The sequence below is a fragment of the Homalodisca vitripennis genome, chromosome 5, assembly GCF_021130785.1.
Source record: "Homalodisca vitripennis isolate AUS2020 chromosome 5, UT_GWSS_2.1, whole genome shotgun sequence".
Lineage (NCBI taxonomy): Eukaryota > Metazoa > Arthropoda > Insecta > Hemiptera > Cicadellidae > Homalodisca > Homalodisca vitripennis.
This window is the reverse complement of record NC_060211.1, coordinates 3006101-3021074: the sequence shown is the minus strand read 5'-3', so window position 1 is coordinate 3021074 and position 14974 is coordinate 3006101. Positions and strand designations below refer to the sequence as shown.

General features: G+C 37.6%; 1 protein-coding gene across 1 annotated transcript in view; it reads left to right on the top strand.

The window, feature by feature from the left end:
- Window positions 1-14974, top strand: part of LOC124361724 (NACHT and WD repeat domain-containing protein 2) — a 91275-nt gene that overhangs the window by 71435 nt on the left and 4866 nt on the right. The window contains exons 27-30 of the mRNA XM_046815659.1: window positions 2099-2307; window positions 2640-2839; window positions 8185-8513; window positions 10034-10223. Of these exons, the coding sequence (XP_046671615.1) occupies window positions 2099-2307; window positions 2640-2839; window positions 8185-8513; window positions 10034-10223 (928 nt within the window). The remainder of the gene's footprint in view (window positions 1-2098; window positions 2308-2639; window positions 2840-8184; window positions 8514-10033; window positions 10224-14974) is intronic.

Here is a 14974-nt window from a genome sequence, read left to right as displayed (position 1 = left end):
GTTCAATGAGGTATTCTAATTTTCATTTACCTTAATTGATAAATTGATTAAAATTCCATTATTAAATATCTTTACTAATGCTCAAAAATTATGCTTTTAACCTATACTGATTTTTTTTAAACACCTAAATAGTTGGTATGGCATAACCTTGTTTTATGAGGCAGTTTTATAAAACATAAAAATTAAGTACAGTTGTTATTAAATTGTTTTAATCTCTTTGTAGCTTGCATGTTTTTTAATATTCAAAACCGATAAAAGTTGGTAACCGAATACTTAACTATGGTCATATGGCATACCATTTTAAAGCCTATTAAATGGCAAAGTTTTTAATAACACTTGACACATTTCTTGTGTACAGGGTATTGTGGTAGAACGATGGGGTTCAATGATGTTTCAGTTTTTCTGAAACATAGCAACTTTGCCATTTGAATCGACCTGAAGCTTAATTTTCTTTTCTTACCGTTTTGAACCGATAACTTTTTGAAATTGAAAATTGAACGGAGAATCTAAAAATGATGTAGTTTGCTCACATATGTCTATACGTTGCTGAGAAATATCAGATTTACGTACAAAAAACACGGGTTTTTTAGAAAAACTGAAAATAATTCATTTCAGACCTAATTTTTGGAGTTAGACTTTTTTATAACTGCCATTTGTATCACATTTACATTGCGTTATAACCCAAAAAATTTTGTCACACCAAGAGCCACTCACCCTGTATATATATACATTAAATTGTATAAATGGCAATAGCCTTATTTAATTTCAATAAACATTGAATTACAATGTTTATTGAATGTTTATATATATATATATATATATATATATATATATATATATATATAAAAAACTATATAACTTTAATAACTATTTTAATGTACGAAAAAGATAATTCTGCACATATAATTCAAAATGCTAAGTATTTCACTGTCACGTAGCAACTACGGAAGTGAGGTTAGTTCTTACTATTTATTGTAGCTTCTACTTTACCCGGTACTTTCTTTCAGTAACCGAGTGCAAAATGTACTCTTACTGATTTAAAATCTTACATTACAGAGTACTTCCTAAAGATGTTCCAGTTGCTGTTACTGCTAAAGGAGTCTGAGTACTTTGTACCAGAAGTGGCGGTAAATGTGTAAAGTAACCTGTACCAGGTACTTTCGGTTTGTGGTAACTTGTACTCTCAGGACGGCTAGTACCCGGCACAAAGTCGAGTAGTCCCGATATGATCAGTTGTCACAGTAGTGAGTATGTTGCTGAGCTCTGAGCAGTTCTGAACTGTGTTAGTTTGTTGTAATTCGTGTTTACTACAAGGTAAAACCGCCGGGCAATCTGATGATTTGCGATTAAACGAGCAGTTGCATGTGACGGTGAATTAAAAAAAACCTGCTCAATTTATTCTGTATTAAAAATTAAACATTTTTAATAGTGGTTTAACAAATTAAACGCTCCCGATAATGACTAAGAGCTCCATGACGTGACCAATGTAGAAGTTGGTGGACCACCCGGTCAAGAATAAAACTTAAGATGTTAATTTAATTGATTTGTAATCAAAACTTAACTATTTTGTTGTTTAAGTTAAATAGACTTCATATAAACTGTATTAATTTTGTTACAGAAGATTTTGATTATCCCAGTATAAGCTTCCTGGTGATTGATCGTAGAGTGGTTTAACTGCAAACTTTATACACCCTTATACACCCTGGCTCTCCACTTGCCCTCCTTTTATTAGTTCAAAAGTAATCTGAAATAACCATTTTAGGACCTAATATTTCAAATTTGTCCTGGGGGAGTGCTTTTCCTACTGATATGAGGGTTCTGGACCCCTCGAGAACATTTTATGGGTGCGTCACTGCATCTTTTAAGATAATAACATTTCAGAAGAAAAAGATCATTTTTAAAAGTTTTGACCATTCCAATAAGAGTGGTAGATGTTCCTAGTAATAGTTTTCGGGGCATTCTGAAACTAGACATACAAAATACCTTTAATTTGTTAAAAATTTTTATAACTTCTCCTCTACTTTACACATCGTTGCTGTGTTTCCCGATTCTGGATATTTATCTGTCATTTTTGTACTAGGGTGATTTTTATGTTTAGGTTTATAATTTCATCTGAGAGCGGAAACATACTGATTTGGAACCGAATAACCGGACAAGTAATTTTCAAAGAAGAACAAGCCGGTGTGAGGCAACTGGTTTTTCTGGAGGAGGGAACCAAGTTTCTGGCCATCTCCAAACCTCCAGTGCCGGTGGGACAAGAAGCTCCAAGCAAAACTACAGCTACTGGGATTATGAGGAATATTCCAAGTAAGACTATATTACGGAAATAATCTTTGATTTCTAAGATACATATGAACTGATAGATTGAGTTAGAAATTTTTTCATTTTCAAAGACTGAATTGCTATTTAGGTAGGTAATAAATTTTACATGTTTAAATTTAATATCACAGAAATGAAGGTGATATAAGAATTTTTACAAAGTGTTAATATTATATAGTATAGCTAGAGTAGTACATGTATATAACACATTCCTACCAGAGGTTATAGCAATAGTGATTGTGACACTTCCATTACAGGTATGTCTATGACTCTGGGCTGTTTGGTAGCCAATGTGTTAAAGTTTTGTATCGTCGTTTCAGGTGGAAGTCAAATATATTCTTTTGAATATCCTCTAAAGAACATAACTGGAATATCCTTTAAACAAGCAGTGGTGACTTGTGATGGACAGAACATTGTCGCTCTGGCAGCTGATAAAGGGCACCGGGAGACAGTGGTTGTGTTCAATGCCAAAACTGGGACTCCCGGGTCCAAAATACCACTCAAAGTAGCAGGTATTAAGGTAGGTCATGAAACTGTTTTATTTCATTTGCCAATATTAAAATACTATATGAAAATTTTAAGGCTCTACTAGTACAATGTGAGTGTGCAAGGTCTGTTGAAGAGAATTAAACCTTATGAATGAACCATGGTTATGAATGAAGGAGCTTGCACGAACCTTCGTGTGCATGGATGAATTGTTTCCCCAACTGGCAGTGTTTGAGTGAAAATATTTCTTTGTTATTTACAGAATTGTAACCTCTAGGATTTGGTTTCCCGGTCATACCCATGACATCACTAGTGATTACGGTGTTCATGAAGTAGAGATCACTGTTCGAGGAGTCCAGCATGTTCTGAGACTTCAGCAGGAGGTTGGTTTTGTTCTGCGGTCAGCAGCTTTGTCACAGATTTGCTGCTAATCTCTTCATTACTAAATCTACGTTCAAAAAGGAATGTGCTGATGCCCATCTCTTCTGAAATATCTCTGAGAGTTCCCTCATCACCAAAGCATTCCTAACTTTGACAATGATTTGGTCATTTTGGCATGTTGATAGCCAACTGGATCGTGGGTAAAACCGCTTGAAGGGATTGAAACCGCTTGAAGGGGGGTCGGCATGTCCTATCTTCCCTATGTAAAATACCATATCTTTAGGTACACATATCTCAATAACTAATAAAGATATCCAGTTAATTCTTTTTTTGTTGTGTTCCCCACACCTTAATCTTTAATTGGAGCGATTGGTTTTTATTTCTCAAAAATGTTTTTCCAAAAAAAATATTTTTTTTTTAATTAGTCATTATAATATTTGCGGATGTTATTTGTAATTTTTTTAATGACAAATTTAAAAATAGGAATATCATAAAACCCATCGCTTAAAACAAAGATATAAGTGTGGGGAACACAACAAAAAAAGAATTAACTGGATATCTTTAGTAGTTTTTGATATATGTGTAACCTAAATTTAAAAAATCTACTTTTCGGAAAACGCCAAAAAACCAACTTTATTATGAAAAAACGGAAAAACCCTACCTTAGTGCATGCCTGCTCTCCATAGGAAGGGTTGTCAGGGTCTTCCATATCTTCATAAACATCTTCTAACCTCTTATTGGCAATGCTGAGCTGTTTACGGCACCGTTTTTCAATTTCTTGCATAGCTTTATCCGATTTTTTTTTATCCGCACCTCGTCAAGCTCCTTCATGACACGGATGCAGTTTGACCCAGGATTGATTCCAAGTTTGTGTAAAATTTTACACTTTATAATATTACCACGGTTGTAAGTAGCTATTGCTTCACACACTCCTAGTTCCAAGGTATTCTTCAATACAAAAACTGCTTTAGGAACCCGAGACCAGATGACACTGTTTCAGGGATTCGCTAGGATTCTGCGTGCCCCGTGCAGACACTTACGCAGCAGATGCTCTTGAGAGAGATCCCTGAAAATAGGCTTTATTTCATCCATAACAATTGGAGGCAGATGGGTGTGGTCCTTATGATTGTATGGTTTTTCCTCAGCTATAGCTTTCTTGAATTTGCACCATGTATCAGGTCCATTGGGGCATAGTGAGCAGGTTCAGCGTTAGATGAAACAAGATGTTCAGCGAGATGAAAAGCTGAAAGATGAATAAAGTCGCCAGACTGCTGCTTTTCATTTTCTGTATGTATTCCTCATAATTATTGCCAATAATAAGTCTCTGTATTTCATCTATAACAGGAGTTAGTCAAGCGACCACGGCCTTCTATCTTTTTACCATCGGAAAGATCTTTTTTCCCTATTTTAGTCTTTAGAGTTCGGAGCCTGGTGCCCATACGTTTTCTAACATGAGCTATACACTCTAACTTTTCTGTTACATACTCTGGGCCATAAGGGGCTTCCTTTTGAATGGTTGGGAATGCAGCACTGTCGCCGTCACCTAAGTAATATCTGTATTTGATACCCCTAGTAGCCTCTGATTTCCTGAACATGTCAACAACACCGGCCACCTCCATTCCACCACTTGGTCCCGGCATAGTTAGCAGCACAATTACCTTCATGTTGTTGATTTTAGTCTGTTTTTTGCACCTACAAAAATCTGCTAAATACCCTAACATCTACTACTTTCCCGGTATTAGCGGCAATAGCAGTAATAACACCGTTGTGTGAGACATGGCCGCGGCGCTGCCAGGTTCCGTCAAAAATACCAGTTATATTCATATCGCCATCATTTTCAACCACAGCTTCTGTGGCTGCTTGTTTCATTTCTTCTTCACAAATTTCTTTTGCTGTTGCTGCAAGGGTTTTTGTTGTATACCTTGAAAGAAGGAGGCTTTGGTAAGTTCATAACTGAACAAAATGTCTTCGCTGCCTGCTCCCCCTTCCCAATACAGCGAAAAGCATAAACTGCTCGAACATTTACTTCTGATCTACGGTTTCCTAATTTTTCACTGTTACTAGATGATACAGAAAATCCACACTCATTACACTTTATTTCAATTGTCACAGATAGGCCTACTCTGTTACTTGTTTGAAGTGAAAGTGAACCATTGCATTGAGAGCAAACCGCTATGTCTAAAAGCAACTTCTCAAAACTCAGCAAGTTTACAATATCATTACTACAATTGTTACTCATACTTATGTATTGCTCATACTCATCTAAACTACTAACTAACTTTTTCCCTGATGTGCTCTGTTTATTTAGATTACAATCATCACTTGGTCCAGGAGTAGGCGTAAGTTCAGTGACATTGGAGCTAACACTAGGCCTAGCAGAAGTATCACCACCACTTCCATTGTTTGTCTTCCAAGCTGGGTACCCCACTGAATAAACTTTTACGTTTTTTAAATGTCTTACTAGGTACGCGAGGCATTTCGAATAAAAATAAAAACTACAACCACTTTCAATAACTTTGGTAACGAAATTTCACCATTGAAGCATAAACAATCACTGTCACAACATTACAAACACAAACATAACCAACAAGTCAGACAAACAATAAACAGAACATCTGACTGACACAACCAAAGTGTATCACGTGATGAAGTGTTGCCAACACAGCTATAATAACAAAAAAAATCTTTCGTAACAGTTTTAGAGTGAGTACTATATTGAAGCCCAGTCGGCGTGGTGGAGCCACGAAAAAACTACGGTGCATACTGTAATAAAATGTCTCATAAAAAAATAAATATAATAATAATAACAGTAATTTTGGTATCAAATTAAAGCTAAAAAAGTAGAGGAATTTAGATAGCTAAAAATCTAAAAATCGATAATTTTTGACGAAAATTCGTTCCGACCCCCCTGAACTACTCCTTAATATGTGTTGCGCTAAGGAGTCTTTGTCTAGTGTTGTAATAGCATCTTCACTGAAAGCTTTTCCACTTGGCTGTCACTCAGTCTTCCATTCATTCCATAATTTTCCTTGCAGTAAAACATCTGACTATAACAAATACATACTCCATCACTCAAATGCTGGCATCCAGCAACTTTACTATCCCTGTGGATAGGGCGTATTGAAGTACTTGGCCCTCAAAGTGTGAATGGAGAGTATTCGTTTATAATACTATCTATTTATAGAAATCCATTGTTGAGAATCAGAGATTTTTAAAGAATGCAATCTTTCCTAAACTACATCCTCAAAATGTTTTTGTTTAAATCGTTCGTTGTTGCCAGAGATTATAATTTGAATTTCCTTTCAGATAATCATGAAATGTTGGAGTTTAGTAACATATGTACCTCGAATCGTCTCAAAAGTAACTTCTTGCAGATAACAATGAAGGAGTCCGCATCTTGTACTGATAATATTCTAACCTCTTTTACCACTATTTGTGTTTTTTTATCATATTTTAGTAGTTGTGTCTACATTGCATGAAATGTTGGAGTTTAGTAACATATGTACCTCGAATGGTCTCAAAAGTAACTTCTTGCAGATAACAATGAAGGAGTCCGCATCTTGTACTGATAATATTCTAACATCTTTTACCACTATTTGTGTTTTTTTATCATATTTTAGTAGTTGTGTCTACATTGCATGAAATGTTGGAGTTTAGTAACATATGTACCTCGAATGGTCTCAAAAGTAACTTCTTGCAGATAACAATGAAGGAGTCCGCATCTTGTACTGATAATATTCTAACCTCTTTTACCACTATTTGTGTTTTTTTATCATATTTTAGTAGTTGTGTCTACATTGCATGAAATGTTGGAGTTTAGTAACATATGTACCTCGAATGGTCTCAAAAGTAACTTCTTGCAGATAACAATGAAGGAGTCCGCATCTTGTACTGATAATATTCTAACATCTTTTACCACTATTTGTGTTTTTTTATCATATTTTAGTAGTTGTGTCTACATTGCATGAAATGTTGGAGTTTAGTAACATATGTACCTCGAATCGTCTCAAAAGTAACTTCTTGCAGATAACAATGAAGGAGTCCGCATCTTGTACTGATAATATTCTAACCTCTTTTACCACTATTTGTGTTTTTTTATCATATTTTAGTAGTTGTGTCTACATTGCATGAAATGTTGGAGTTTAGTAACATATGTACCTCGAATGGTCTCAAAAGTAACTTCTTGCAGATAACAATGAAGGAGTCCGCATCTTGTACTGATAATATTCTAACATCTTTTACCACTATTTGTGTTTTTTTATCATATTTTAGTAGTTGTGTCTACATTGCATGAAATGTTGGAGTTTAGTAACATATGTACCTCGAATCGTCTCAAAAGTAACTTCTTGCAGATAACAATGAAGGAGTCCGCATCTTGTACTGATAATATTCTAACCTCTTTTACCACTATTTGTGTTTTTTTATCATATTTTAGTAGTTGTGTCTACATTGCATGAAATGTTGGAGTTTAGTAACATATGTACCTCGAATGGTCTCAAAAGTAACTTCTTGCAGATAACAATGAAGGAGTCCGCATCTTGTACTGATAATATTCTAACCTCTTTTACCACTATTTGTGTTTTTTTATCATATTTTAGTAGTTGTGTCTACATTGCATGAGATGTTCAGCATAATTTGACTATTGACTAGCAGTATTCTGTGGAAGGTGTACCTTAAAACGGAGATTGCCCTAGACTCGGGACAATCACTACAGTGTATTTTATAAACTCTGATGATATGTTGTCAAAATTATCTTCATCTGGATTTTACGGAGATTTATTTTGTCACTGATTTTATTTACAGTGTCAAAAACCACAATGTATCCATGTTTTGTAAATATGTTGTTGACTTTGTAGTTCAATGTATTGTCATACATCATAGTTAAGTACTTCTTATTTGTGGACTTGTTAGGATGGCATTTTCGCAACTTATTTTTGTAAGGATTTAAAATGGTTCTGTGGAACATATCTGTAACCATGGAATCGTTTTTATTCCCAGGACGTAGCATTCATGGTGGCAATGCCCAACAAATCTAACCTGGTAGCACTGGTGGATGCTGAGAAAGCCACCATCCTGGACATCAAAGGCAAGAGAGCGGTGAGGACTGTGCCCAAGTGGGGAGGCTGTTGTACCAGAGACGGCAAGTTCGGACTGTATGCTCCCTCCAGGGGTGGGCTGGAGTTAGTTGAGCTAAAGAAAGGCAACACTGTGAGAACATTTATCCCTAAGGTTGCCGAGGGAGTGTTCACCGTAATTTGTATGTTTAACAAAACTGATGAGTACGTCCTGTACTACCACAGCGGGAAGAAAACACTAAGGGTTTTCAGGTATTTATTGTGTTAGATAAAAATACCAATATTTTAATTTTTCTTTCTTGTTATATTCTTAAATTCCACTTATGGTTTATACATGAGTGATTTTTAGAATGATTAGGAATGCTATTTGTAGTTTGATGTAAGGTATAAGTGAGAGGTACACCACACCCTGTGTCTCTTAACAAGCTTCACTGAGGTCACTTCAAATTTCCAAAATTCCAATAACTCATTTAATTCTCGAGAAGCCCTACGGACAGATAGATCAACAATCATAAAAAAATAAATGTGAACAAGGCACTGAGCCATATTCCATTATAGAACCCATTCTTGTCAGTGTAGAAATGAAGTTTGGTGCGAACGTTAATATCTACAGATGAAGTGTTACCCGAGATATCTTGTCACATGATACATTAACGTCTTCGTTCGTTAATATAGGTTTCATAACAGATTGTTTAACTATTAAAAGTTCCGAAAGATGAGTTAAGAAGGCTACTAGAACTCATGAGTACGCTGAAATTAAATCTTGTCATAGACTTTTAACATTGACTCTCCGCTCTATTATTGTCTTTTACTTTACGAATAAAGTCATGTTTTGAAATGTCGTATGATTGGACTCAGTGTGTTTACAAATTTATTTATTCTGCTAGTTTTACGTTGCAATCGTGGTTGGCCAATATAAAAATATTCGCTTATGTTTCGTCCAATCCTATAGAGTAATATACACCATTGTCATACTCAGTGTCGCCTAGTTTCTAGACTATAGGACAGTTTGTTTTCAAGTCACTCTAATGACAGCAAGGAACACAGGAATGACATTTTCCAGCCCCTTGAATGATAGGCTTCGCTAATGCTCAGACAATTATTTCCAGGTCAAAGAAATTTAATATTTACGCTTTGACAGAAATGACAATGCCTGGATAGTATTGTTGTATTTTGATAAGTGATATAATTCTACTGTTTGAACTTCTCATTGAGGATATGTCCTACTTTCTTGTGTCTTACTTTAGAGAATTAACACGTTGATCCTTTTAATTTGTCTTAAAAGTGGCCTTTTTAGTATATATACAAAAAATTAGTGAAATTGATGTTATGACTGTCATCAGTGAGGTGTCATAGATTTTGGCCTGTGAATTTTAACACCTGACATTTTAAGATAGTATTTGTTGATTATCATACAATGTTATCTAAACATTATTTTGTCATTTGAGAACAGTATTGATGTCAAAAATATTCTTTACCGTTAATATCTAGGCAATGCTATTGTGTAATATGTAACTTACACAGCAGACATTATCAAAATGTATTTCTATATATAGAATAAACAAATAACTCAATACATAAACTGAAATTGAGAACTAAGAATCGAAGCAAGCAACTAAAATACAATTTTTACAGAACACTGCTCTTAACATAACAAATTACATGTTTATTGCAATCTCCAGTCAAATAATTATGCTGAATGCCAAAGTATAATCCAATTTTTCCTCTTTCAAAAAACATAATGATGGAACAGTAATGTTCCTCTATAACAGGACAGCAGATGCCAAGATGATAGCCAACTTCCGAGTGCAAGCAGAGTTGAGTGCAGTGGAAAGTACAGAGGATGGGAGAGCCATCGTCCTGGGAACTGTTGATGGCTGTGTCAGTGCTCTGGCCATCGCGGACCCAGACAAGCCAGAGATGAAGGAGTTCCTAGCAGGACTACCTTCACGAGATGAGCAGGTATTGTGAGACTGGCAGGATTAACTTTACTATATGAGCAGGTACTGTGCGACTAGCGAGATTACCTTCACGAGATGAGCAGGTACTGTGCGACTAGTGGGACTACCTTCACGAGAAGAGCAGGTACTGTGCGACTAGCGGGATTACCTTCACGAGATGAGCAGGTACTGTGCGACTAGCGGGATTACCTTCACAAGATGAACGGGTACTGTGCGACTAGCGAGATTACCTTCACGAGATGAGCAGGTACTGTGCGACTAGTGGGACTACCTTCACAAGAAGAGCAGGTACTGTGCGACTAGCGGGATTACCTTCACGAGATGAGCAGGTACTGTGCGACTAGCGGGATTACCTTCACGAGATGAACGGGTACTGTGCGACTAGCGAGATTCAAATCAAATCAAATCAAATCCGTTTTTTGTTGCCGGAACATTATACAACGCATGGCAAATGTCATATTTTTACTTTTTACTGGCTAAAATTTTTGTCAAACACACCACAAGACATCTCATTCAAACATACAATTTTGCAAACGTACCTACATCCATTCATTCACCAATTATTCCCACTTCCCAGCGACGAATTTTGTCAGTCTTTTTAATTGGTGGTCTCCCAATCATAAGCAAAAAACTCGTCAACATTATAAAATGTTTTTGACACTAAAAAGCGTTTCAAACGAGTTTTTAACACTTTGAGTGTTGAAGTGTTTTTAATTGAATTTGGTAACTTATTGACGAATTGAACACCCTGCCTGTGAAGGCAAGCGTTCATAAACCACCGTTCTGTGCCTACCAGTTTTTCGGTAGTTATCTCTGCCTCTAGTCTCATACATATGTATGTCTCGGCCATTCGTCATGGCACATTTAGACATACAAAACAGAGTTGTTTCCAAGATGTAGAGACTGGGCAGCGTCAACAGTTGCAAATTTTTGAAGGCTTCCTTGCACGTCTCTCTAAATTTCAACTGAGAGCGATAATGCGGATTGCTTGTTTTTGCAGCTTGAACACTCTCAGGAATTGATTGTTTGCACAAGCTCCCCACAACACCAGCCCGTAAGTGAGGTGGGGGTAAATCAAGCCATAATACGCCATCATCAGAACTTGAGTCGGGCAGTATTTGGCTAGAGACCTCAAAACATAAATGCCTGAGGCCAATTTGGAGCAAACGTGGTCGATGTGATCGTTCCAAGTCAACCCTCGATCTAGGTATATTCCCAGGAATTTTGAACAATATACTTCTTCCAGCATAGTGTCAGCCAACATAACAGCTGGCTCATCATGACTATCTACTGGTCGTAAAGCAAAATTTATAAAATTGGATTTTGCAGAATTTGTTTTAAGATTGAGGCTGTTAAAATTTTGGACACAGTTGTTAATTTCAACAAAACTATGCTGTTCCAAAGTCAATTTTGATTTGCTAGTGAAACAGAGAGTCGTGTCATCAGCATACTGCACTAGTCTTCCGTGCAGAAGTGATGAACCCTACATCATTGACATAGATCAGGAAGAGAATTGGACTGAGAATTGAGCCCTGTGGGACACCATAACTCAGGTGAATTGGTTCAGATAATTTATTTGAGATCTGGACAATTTGAGTTCTATGGCTTAGAAATGATCTGAGCCACTGGAGAGGCACGCCTCGGATGCCATGAGATTCAAGTTTGTCAAGCATTGTAACATGGTCAACACAGTCGAATGCTTTCGATAAGTCCAGGAACACACTCAATGTGTGATCCCGACGTTCTAGTCCCTCTACAACCATGTCGACAAGATTTACAACTGCGTCTATTGTCGACTTGCCCTTCCTGAAGCCAAACTGGTCTTCCGATAGCTGGTTGTGTTTATTCAAAAATTGAAGCATTCGTGTCAAGAAAAGCTTTTCGAATATTTTGCTCATAACTGGCAAAATTGAGACAGGCCCGGTAATTTTGTGGGGATTGGGGATCGTCTTTCTTGAAAATAGGGGTTACTTTAGCGGTTTTGAGGAGTGAGGGAAAAACTCCTTGTTCAAAAGAGAAATTTTACTAATTGGGTTAATGGTCTCACAAATATGCTTTGAACATTTTTTTATGAGCCACGTTGACATTGAATTTAAATCATTTGTTTTTTTGGCTGGGAGCTGCTGAATTATTTTTTTCAAGCTCTTCCTCAACGACAGGTGCCAGTGCCAGGGAGGCTACTGGACACTGCCTACGTCTTGTGATTCCTTGTGGGGGTGATGGGCAAGGCCTTGCTCACAAGCCACAGATCCGAAGAATCTGTTTAAACCTATTTGCAACCTCCACCGCGTCCTCCACAAGTCTATCACCACTTTTTAATTTGATTTGTTTGTTACTTGATTTGTTTTTATTGTTGATGATGTCCCATGCAGTTTTAGAAATATTTTTGGAAGATATAATTGATTTGGAAACATCATATGCCTTTGCAGATTGGATAACTTTTCTATAAATTCGTTTGTAATTTCGGAAAAAAACCGCTTGAATTCTTCATTTTGGGACGTTTTTTTGGATTTCTGAGAAAATCTTTAGTTTTTCTCTAGAAACCAAAATTCCTTTAGTTATCCATTTGTTGTTTACCCTTTTGGGACAAACTTTTATGGTTTTGAGTGGACAGTAAATGTCAAGATGAAAGTTGAGTGTATCACTAAACCTTTTAAAATGCTCATCTACTGAATGAATTGAATCTTGGTGTTTCCAATTTTCTTTAGAAAGGGGAAGTGTTGAGAAGAGCGATGTTTCCTGGCCTTAAGTCTCTTATTGTTTTCGTGATTTTTAGCTCCCTCTCGATTTTTACTCCACTAATTATGGCCTCTTGGCCATAGTGGTCCGAGATAGCTGTATTGACCACGGACACTGCGACACTTGATAGATTGGAGATGATGTTGTCAATTGTCGACTGTGTTGAATGTGTCACACGCGTTGGCGTTTTGACTAACAATTCTAGGTCAAATGACCTTAACAGGTCGACAAATCGTTTGGTGGAAGGATGATTAGTGTCCATTGCATTAATGTTGAAGTCACCCATTAGGGACATAATCCTGTTGATGGCTAGTCAAATCCATCAGTAGGGCTTCAAAATGTGTAAAAAAACTTTCCTCATTGCCATTGGGAGACCTATAGATTCCGATGACGGTTAATTTTGATCTGTTTGAATTGAATTTTATCCCAACTGCTTCAAAATCTTTTTCGCTAGTTTTTATGGGTGAAAATGGAGAAAAAGTATAATTTTTTCTAACAAAAATGGCGGACTCCTCCTCCTTTGGAAAGTTGTCGGCAATATGAATTAGCCAATGTGAAATTTGGAATTTTGCATAGGTCGATGTTCTTGTCATTAAAACCGTTCTCGGTTAATACAAGTACATCTGTTTTCATTTCTGCACACATCAGTTGAATTTCGTCAAGCTTGTTAGTGGCAGATTGGGCATTTTGGTGAAGCAGTCGGATTTGAATCTGATTGAGAAATTTTGAACTCGTTTGTATTTGTTGGGTAACGTCAGTCAATTTTGTTCGTCGGCCAGGCGTGGGGCCCCTAAAAAAAACAGAATCAAATTTGACCAAAGGCACCGGCGATGAGGTGGCAGGCGGACAGCTGTTGACGGCCTCGGCGAATGTCTTATTGCCAGGACGTGTCAATCGCGCCCTCTGGAGATGGCACCAGCGCGAATCTCGAGGAAGCAGGTCCTGGCGTCATAAGTAGAGGAACTGGTCTCGATGTAGTACTCCCAACGATGACCGGCTCCACAGCTGCACTGCCGTTGGAGATAGTGCCTCCCGAGCTCAGTTGCTGGCGATCTTGCACAGGCAGTGAAGACAACGGAGTGGAAGAGGGCCGCACAAGAAGAGGCAGCATGAGCAGGCGAGGTTGGGGGTCGGATTGGTTTGGTGACTGACCGAAACGATCAAGACACCCCAACAGAAGCTCAGCCAGCAGCCGCTTGCCAGGCCAGTCGCAAGTGCATACCGTGTTGGGTAAACCAGCGTCTTCCGATCTCGTTGAAATTTAGCACCTCTATTCCTTTATATCGAACAGACAGCTCCTCGATGTAGAAGTTAACGAGGGCAATACGCTGGTTCACGGCGTGGTCCATAGAGAGATCATGTCGATGCGGAACAGTGGACACGATGACGGCCGACGAGCTGAGGCGAGCAGTTAACTGTCGCTCTAGGTGCTCGAAGATGGTATAGGACTCATCGGCGGCGTAGGAGACTATAGGACGAGATGAGCAGGTACTGTGCGACTAACGAGATTCAAATCAAATCAAATCAAATCCGTTTCTTGTTGCCGGAACATTATACAACGCATGGCAAATGTCATATTTTTACTTTTTACTGGCTAAAATTTTTGTCAAACACACCACAAGACATCTCATTCAAACATGAGATTATCTTCACAAGACGAACGGGTACTGTGCGACTAGCGAGATTACCTTCACGAGATGAGCAGGTACTGTGCGACTAGTGGGACTACCTTCACAAGATGAACGGGTACTGTGCGACTAGCGGGACTACCTTCACGAGATGAGCAGGTACTGTGCGAAAAGCGGGATTACCTTCACAAGATGAGCATGGGGGTGTTGCAATTTTTTTGAAACAAAGTTTCACTTCAGTTACGTATACGATAAAAGAAACGGAAGATAAACATTTTGAAGCAGCCGGGATTAAACTTCAAACCCAAAATTCAAAATTGGTCGTCATTGGCATCTATAGGTCTCCCAGTGGAAACGAAGACATATTTTTTTTCAAAATTAGAAT